This window comes from Abramis brama (assembly GCF_963993115.1).
Source record: "Abramis brama genome assembly, chromosome: 20".
Taxonomy (NCBI): domain Eukaryota; kingdom Metazoa; phylum Chordata; class Actinopteri; order Cypriniformes; family Leuciscidae; genus Abramis; species Abramis brama.
In genome coordinates this window covers 30,348,919-30,357,879 of record NC_139982.1, presented here as the reverse complement: position 1 = coordinate 30,357,879, position 8,961 = coordinate 30,348,919, and the positions used below count along the sequence as shown (strand labels likewise).

At 36.2% G+C, this 8,961-nt stretch overlaps 2 protein-coding genes across 2 annotated transcripts; one reads left to right on the top strand and one right to left on the bottom strand.

The window, feature by feature from the left end:
• Positions 1 to 409: 409 nt before the first annotated feature.
• On the bottom strand, positions 410 to 4,471 carry plex9.2 (PML-like exon 9.2). Its single transcript, XM_084095834.1, has 2 exons — positions 4,342 to 4,471; positions 410 to 1,169 (listed from the first exon to the last, which is right to left on the bottom strand). Exons 1-2 carry the CDS (start codon positions 4,403 to 4,405, stop codon positions 613 to 615), a joined length of 621 nt encoding a protein of 206 aa, XP_083951960.1. The 5' UTR covers positions 4,406 to 4,471; the 3' UTR covers positions 410 to 612.
• A 327-nt stretch (positions 4,472 to 4,798) lies between these two features.
• On the top strand, positions 4,799 to 8,781 carry fth1b (ferritin, heavy polypeptide 1b). Its single transcript, XM_084094832.1, has 5 exons — positions 4,799 to 5,068; positions 5,336 to 5,441; positions 6,157 to 6,303; positions 6,392 to 6,517; positions 7,432 to 8,781. The coding sequence occupies exons 2-5, from the start codon at positions 5,340 to 5,342 to the stop codon at positions 7,588 to 7,590; spliced, it is 534 nt and encodes a 177-aa protein (XP_083950958.1). The 5' UTR covers positions 4,799 to 5,068; positions 5,336 to 5,339; the 3' UTR covers positions 7,591 to 8,781.
• Positions 8,782 to 8,961: the final 180 nt, after the last annotated feature.

Genomic DNA, 8,961 nt, shown 5'->3' with positions numbered 1-8,961 from the left:
AGACTTCTTTCGAAAATATTTAAAATCTTAATGACATTAAACTTTTGTACGGTAATGTAAAATATATATATATATAAACTCAAGACGTATAATGAAGCTTTTAGAAATGCAAGAATTGCAGCCTAAACTAAATTGTCTAAAGCTATTAAAAGTTTGCAAATTTATATTCACTGTTGAAACTGAATCATTAACTTCTCTATATTATACATGATTTTGTTTTATACACTCACATTAACACAAGTACATTTTTGAAAGTTTTATTAGAAAACGAATAGAAGAGATACTAATAGTAGAAGAGATCTAGTCTTGATATGCAAATGAAGATCTCTATGGGCCTCTTCCCTAAATCAGAGGAAAATAAATAATAATAAACTAATATTAATATTTAAATGTAAAATACATAATACAAATGTTTAAACATATTTATTTATAAAAAAACATCAGTACAATTTTAGTTCAAATCATGCAAAAATATTACCAATGTACAAATTTGCTTCACATGTTTGTTTTTTCTGAGACCAGCTGGACATTTTCTAAGATGTCAATCATCCAAACGGTCCTCTGCTCTTTCTTCTCTTGTGCTTTACTGAAGTGATCACATAAATAATGCTCCTAATGATTGACAGATGCAGCAGCCAATGAGTCCAGAGTGAACATGTGCTGCTGAACCTGATTGGCCGTGGGCTTGAGGGCCCAGTAGAGTCTCTGCAGCGCTTGCACGTCCTCTAGTGCATTATGGGCCGCGTATGAAACTCCCAGGAGGCTCTTAACCAGGTTCTCCTGCTTGAAGCTCTGAAGGCCACTGTCTTTGAGAAGCTGTCGGGCCAACGGAAGAGTGTCCACGAATCCACCCAGGTGCTTCTGGAAGTCTGACCTGAGGCTGAACTCATCCAGAGCTCTGGCCAAAACAGGACAGTCGAACCTGCGGATGTTGTGACCCACCAGGAGCGGCCGACCCAGCATCTGGAGAAAGGTTATGAAGGAGACCAGGGCTTCTCGGAGAGAGCCGGTGAGAACCGGCCTGTGGTGGAGAAACAGGCGCTGGCGCCTCACACTGAAGCCTGTAATCCTGGAAGCGCTGGGTTGCATCGGCCGACGAGGAACCATGAAGAGGTTGAGAGTGTGACTCCCACTCACTGCCGCCAGCTGGACCAGATCACACGAGCGGTCTGGATACATTCACAATATATGCAAAAAGTAGCATTATACAGTGAGGAAAATAAGTATTTGAACACCCTGCTATTTTGCAAGTTCTCCCACTTGGAAATCATGGAGGGGTCTGAAATTGTCATCGTAGGTTCATGTCCACTGTGAGAGACATAATCTAAAAAAAAAAAAATCCAGAAATCACAATATATGATTTTTTAACTATTTATTTGTATGATACAGCTGCAAATAAGTATTTGAACACCTGTCTATCAGCTAGAATTCTGACCCTCAAAGACCTGTTAGTCTGCCTTTAAAATGTCCACCTCCACTCCATTTATTATCCTAAATTAGATGCACCTGTTTGAGGTCGTTAGCTGCATAAAGACACCTGTCCACCCCATACAATCAGTAAGAATCCAACTACTAACATGGCCAAGACCAAAGAGCTGTCCAAAGACACTAGAGACAAAATTGTACACCTCCACAAGGCTGGAAAGGGCTACGGGGAAATTGCCAAGCAGCTTGGTGAAAAAAGGTCCACTGTTGGAGCAATCATTAGAAAATGGAAGAAGCTAAACATGACTGTCAATCTCCCTCGGACTGGGGCTCCATGCAATATCTCACCTCGTGGGGTCTCAATGATCCTAAGAAAGGTGAGAAATCAGCCCAGAACTACACGGGAGGAGCTGGTCAATGACCTGAAAAGAGCTGGGACCACCGTTTCCAAGGTTACTGTTGGTAATGCACTAAGACGTCATGGTTTGAAATCATGCATGGCACGGAAGGTTCCCCTGCTTAAACCAGCACATGTCAAGGCCCGTCTTAAGTTTGCCAATGACCATTTGGATGATCCAGAGGAGTCATGGGAGAAAGTCATGTGGTCAGATGAGACCAAAATAGAACTTTTTGGTCATAATTCCACTAAACGTGTTTGGAGGAAGAAGAATGATGAGTACCATCCCAAGAACACCATCCCTTCTGTGAAGCATGGGGGTGGTAGCATCATGCTTTGGGGGTGTTTTTCTGCACATGGGACAGGGCGACTGCACTGTATTAAGGAGAGGATGACCGGGGCCATGTATTGCGAGATTTTGGGGAACAACCTCCTTCCCTCAGTTAGAGCATTGAAGATGGGTCGAGGCTGGGTCTTCCAACATGACAATGACCCGAAGCACACAGCCAGGATAACCAAGGAGTGGCTCTGTAAGAAGCGTATCAAGGTTCTGGCGTGGCCTAGCCAGTCTCCAGACCTAAACCCAATAGAGAATCTTTGGAGGGAGCTCAAACTCTGTGTTTCTCAGCGACAGCCCAGAAACCTGACTGATCTAGAGAAGATCTGTGTGGAGGAGTGGGCCAAAATCCCTCCTGCAGTGTGTGCAAACCTGGTGAAAAACTACAGGAAACGTTTGACCTCTGTAATTGCAAACAAAGGCTACTGTACCAAATATTAACATTGATTTTCTCAGGTGTTCAGATACTTATTTGCAGCTGTATCATACAAATAAATAGTTAAAAAATCATACATTGTGATTTCTGGATTTTTTTTTTTTAGATTATGTCTCTCACAGTGGACACGCACCTACGATGACAATTTCAGACCCCTCCATGATTTCTAAGTGGGAGAACTTGCAAAATAGCAGGGTGTTCAAATACTTATTTTCCTCACTGTATATACAGTCAAACCAAAAAAATGTTTTGTTACTAGTGTGTGCAGGACACTTTAGTTCATTTGTGAGGAGAGCAAAATAAAGTAAACTGTGACATATTATACCCAAACATTCTTCATACAGTGACTACCAGTAACATTTATAAACATTTTGGACCAAAGATGATTCAGACACTTTGAGCTGATCATGTTTTGCTGAAGTGTTTCTTCTTTAATTGCTAATGCTCTTTTTACACACAGACTGAACAAAATGAAGCATTGCTTGGTCACTGGTTGAGCTAAACTGGTATTATCTAATTGTGTAGTTAAATTTAACAGCTGACAGATATTCAACATCATTCATGTGTGAGACAGTCTAACTGAAGGATGGACAAAACCAGTGAAATATCAATTCTTGTCGTATTTTATTACCATTTTCTAAACTAGAAACGAATAAACTGTGATAATGTGAGAAATGTTGCAGGTGTCTGAATATATTTTGATTTTGCTTTGAATAAATTTTGAATACATTTTTGAATAAATTTGAATACATTTTTGAATAAATCTGAATACATTTTTGAATAAATCTGAATACATTTTTGAATAAATTTGAATAAAATTTATTTGAATAAAATTTTCTGAATAAATTTTGGTTTGACTGTATACACAATACCAGTCAAAAGTTTGGAAGCATTACTATTTTTAATGATTTTGAAAGAAGTCTCTTCTGCACATCAAGGCTGCATTTATTTGATAAAAAATACAGAAAAATCTGTAATATTGTGAAATATTATTACAATTTAAAATATTGGTTTTCTATTTTAATATACTTTCAAATATAATTTATTCCTGTGATGCAAAGCTGAATTTTCAGCATCATTACTCCAGTCTTCAGTGTCACATGATCCTTCAGAAATCATTCTAATATGATGATTTATTATAAAGGTTGGAAACAGTTGTGCTGCTTAATATTTTTTATAACCTGTGAGACTTTTTCATGATTCTTTGATGAATAAAAAGTTTTTTAAAAAGACCAGAATTTATTTAAAATAGAAATCTTTTGCAACATTATACACTACAGTTCAAAAGTTTGGGGATTTCTATTTTGAATAAAAGGTTTATTTATTTATAAAGGAATCCTGAAAAAATAGCACAGGTTATAAGAAATATTATTAAGCAGCACGACTGTTTGCATTGATAAGGTTGATAATAAATCATCATATTAGATTATAATGGTTTCTGAAGGATCATGTGACACTGAAGACTGGAGTAATGATGCTGAAAATTCAGCTTTGATCACAGGAATAAATTATATATTGAACATAATTATATTCACATAGAAAACCATTATTTTAAATTATAATATTTCACATAAGCGACTTCTTTCAAAACATTTTATAGACTAGGATTTGAGAATATGATTTCTCAAAATGATGTAACCAAGCCATAGGGAACTTTTGTTGTCAAAACTGAGCAGAGACTTCATTCATACAATCGTTTACACATTTCTCATGGTTAATAAGGAATTGGTTTATAAAATCACATACCCAGACCAGTCGTCTCTAAATCAAAGAACACAGTACAAGCTGGATGCAGAGAGCTAGAATCCATTACTCATTTAAAACTCATCGGATGTTGCTTTTCCGTCTGGTCTGCTATTTTGAATGTTTGGATCATGAATATTAACTACGGAACGACGTGACGTTTGTCAGTAGTCCAAACTGATTGGCTTAAAGGCATACGTCAGTAGGCGGTGGCTGGCGAATGAACGAACCGAACGAACGCTTATGAGGGCGTATCTTATGCATAACAATGTTCAGTGATTGGACGCTTGTCCAATTATTCATGTTATAAGCCTTCTATAAGGTGCTACTGTTAAACAGCGACATCAGGTGGACTGGAATAACTCGTGTATTTTTAAAAGAGTTAATACACGGTTTTTGGTGTATATATTATGTTTTTGAAAGTATTTCGAAATCACACACGTGTTCTTTTTTTTTATATAAAACGATTTTGATCTATTTTTTTAATCAGCACTTTTATTTTGAAAAGGCTATTTATTTACAGGCTAGAATAACGCGCGCACACGTGCATGTTTATGCCATCTCCCCCATAATTCGTGCACGTCCGATCATTAACACACTCCACGCTGCTTCTGGCTCTCGCTTTAGATCTCAGTCTCTTGTGTTTTAAGCTATAAGGGCATATTGAGAAATCACGCGTGGGTTGCCCTACATCTCCGTGTTTTTGGTAAAGGATTCATTCATTGTCAGGGTAAGTTAAGTAACGTTACATCAATTCATATTCAGTAAACAGGGCTGTTGTATTCACAGATTATTACTTATATACATAGTATTGCATCTTGCTATCTATGCTTTGCATTATGTATATCATATGTATGTATATAAAATATTGAATTCCATATATATATATAAGTAATGTGTATTGTGTATGTATATATACATTAATGTGTGTGTGTGTATTTATAATGATGATATATAATCACTAATGAAACATTTGTATGTCTTATTTGTATGTCAGAATCATGACTTCTCAGGTGAGGCAGAACTTCCATCAGGAGTGTGAGGCGGCCATTAACAGACAGATTTACCTGGAGCTGTACGCCTCGTACGTTTACCTGTCCATGGTGAGAGAGCAGACCTATATTATATGAGTGATCACTTATGACTAGATCTGTATTATTATAATGAATAGTCTTCATATTTACATTGCTTATTTACATTTATATATAACATGTTGTACATACACATATTGTCTATTTTATATATGTGACCCTGGACCACAAAACCAGAGGGTCAATTTTTTTTAAATTGAGATTTATACATCATATGAAAGCTGAATAAATAAGCTTTCCATTGATGTATGGTTTTAGGATAGGACAATATAAAACTATTTGAAAATCTGGAATCTGAGGGTGCAAAAAAAACAGAAACATTGATAAAATCGCCTTTAAAGTTCTCCATTTATGTTCGTGATTGTGCAGCATTCACTCACAAAAATAAATGTTTTATATATTTACGGTAGGAAATTTACTAAATATCTTCATGGAACATGATCTTTACTTAATATCCTAATGATTTTTGGCATAAAAGAAAAATCAATAATTTTGACCCATAAAATGTATTTTTGGCTATTGCCACAAATATACCCGTGTGACATGTGACTGGTTTTGTGATCCAGGGTCTCATATTATGTATATTTATATCATCTGTCTTGTTGCTGTTATTCTGTCTATGCTGTGGAAGCTTCTGTCACCAAGACAAATCCCTTGTTTACATACTTGGCAATAAAGCTCATTCTGATTGTGATATGGGTTCATGGTTGACTCTTCTTCTCTCCAGGGTTATTATTTCGACAGGGATGACAAGTCTTTGCCCAATTTTGCTAAGTTTTTCCACGAGCAGTCTAAGGAGGAGAGGGAACATGCAGAGAAGCTGATGAGTCTGCAGAACCAGAGAGGAGGACGGATCTACCTGCAGGACATCAAGGTACGGGACAGGTCAAACGAGTTAGATGTCCATCAGCTGGAGGAAATGAGCATGTGTTATGTGTGTGTGTGTGTGTGTGTGTGTGCAGAAGCCGGATCGGGATGAGTGGGGCAGTGGTCTGGAAGCGCTGGAATGTGCTCTGGCTCTGGAAAAGAGCGTAAATCTGTCGTTACTGGAACTTCACAAGGTGGCAACTCAACACAACGATCCACATGTGAGTACACAACAAATAAGGGCATGACATTTTAAAATTATCTTCAACTAAAACTAAACCATTACATAACATTGTTGTTTTAAACTGTATGAAATAAAGTGAAATGAAATGAAATATGTAAAGAAAATTAGTGAACATTTATTTCATTTCAAATAATAAAAATGGTTTTAAATGGTTTTAACTTTAGTTAACGATAACACCGTTAAACACTAATTTTAATTACTTAATAAAATATTTTTAAAAGACATGAACTTATTTTATTTAACTTTCATGCATTTTTAAGTACTAAAATAACTAAAACTGAAATGTATAAACAAGAACAATTTTTTTTTTACAAAAACACATGACAAAAGTACTAATACTTACACAGAAAATATAAAAAATAACTCAAAATATGAATAAAATCTAATTGTATATTAATGATACTAAAATAACAGTTATTTATTAATCACATGCCTGGAAAAGTCTATAAGTCTAATATAAATTATAAACCACTTCAAATAGTTATAAATTTCTCTTTGTTAGAAATGATTAAAAGTGAAAGTAATCACTCCTGAAAATGTTCTTTAGTCATTAAATTGGGGACCTTGATGGTTTTACAATGCTAATGTGTCCAAAAAACATGAATACATACTTTATTGTAAGAGACGTGAGCTTTGTTGGTTTGTTTTTGTAATGGGAGTTACCCAGAATGCAGACAAATAGACATAATTTATCCATTCTCCTGAGGGAGGGTTTGAGCTCAGAATAGGATCAGATCAGATCGTGCCTGTAAAGAGTTAAACTCTATGTAGAAACCATGAATTAAAATCCCCACCTGTAATTACTGCAACTGATTGTTAGTGGGAAAGCAGCTAAAACTGAACAGTGGCGTGTGTGTGTGTGTGACTGCGCTCTCCGTCGTTCTCTCACAGGTTTGTGATTTCCTGGAGACGCATTACCTGGACGAGCAGGTGAAGTCCATCAAAGAGCTGTCCGACTGGGTGGGCAGCCTGAGGCGTATGGGAGCTCCTCAGAACGGCATGGCCGAGTATCTGTTCGACAAGCACACTCTGGGGAAGGAAAGCTCTTAGACAGTCAGTGTCTCCTGTTTCTGATGAAATCAGTCAGTCAGCCAATCATAGTCATGCTGTAGTTTAGCCCGAACCTTTCATAAGCCATAGCTACAGCCAGGGTTCGAATTACACAAGGGCATTGTTCATTACATACAGTGGTATATGTATATATATTATTATAGTAATGAACACTGATATGGAAATTTTGGCAGATAACCGATAATTCTTTGTATTGAAACCCGATAACCGATATTTTGGCCGATAAATCTAAATTTTTATATCATTTTTGAGAGCCTGATTACAAAAACAAAAGTCTCACCATTAAAAGCCATGTCTCAAGCACACAATTATGATGTATTTATTATAATGTTATGTGGCTTATATGACAGACTTGCGCTGCACATGTTGCACTGAACTGTATTTTCCTTTTTTTAAGTGATTTCAATCATATTTCAAGCAATTCAAAACCATCATGTTGATCAGTGCGCATCTGAAGTGTCTCAGCTGAAGGAAATAATCCATTATTTATCAGCTTTAATATATCGGACACATTTTGTTATCGGGCCGATACCGATAACATTAAAAATGAACATATATCGGCCACAATATCGGTTTCGGCCGATATATGTTCATTTTTAATGTTATCGGTATCGGCCCGATAACAAAATGTGTCCGATGTATTAAAACTGATAAATAATGTATTATATCCTTCAGCTGAGACACTTCATTTTGGCATCCCTAATGAACACAACATTTCAAATGCAATTGATTGACAGATAAACTGTGTGCTCCGATTACAGTGTTGTTGTGGGTATTTTCAGCAAACCGTTTTCCTCGTACATTCAGATTAACAGTGTTAAAGAGGGCAAATGTTATCATTCAACTGAACTGTGTATATGCAGTTTAAACGTGTTATGTTCTTCGCCCATGCAATAAATGCACATCTCTGAATTCAAGAGCGTATTTAATTCAACTGCTCAGGTAAAGATAATGGTATGACCCATGTCTGATTTAAAATCAGTCTGAGTTAGAAACATATCTGCATATTTACTGGTAAAGCTTCATATTACTTTCTTTGACCAACATCTATTCGCACCCTGGCTATAGTCCAAATACCATATACATGCCATATTTAGTGCTTTAATTATATGCAATATTCTATATGTAATCATTCAAACTAGTTGATCTCAATAAAAATGCCTAAAATGAGTGATGTTGTTTGTGTCTTTCTTTTAGACAGAACTGTATGTTTACGGTATTCACTGGCAGGAAGTAACAAGGAAGAAAAAGTGAACACAATAGTTCAAAAAAAGAACGGAGGACATCTGAGAATAATCATGCATAATTAATGAAGGTTAACAATAGATGCATAATTTATGAAGCTTTTCC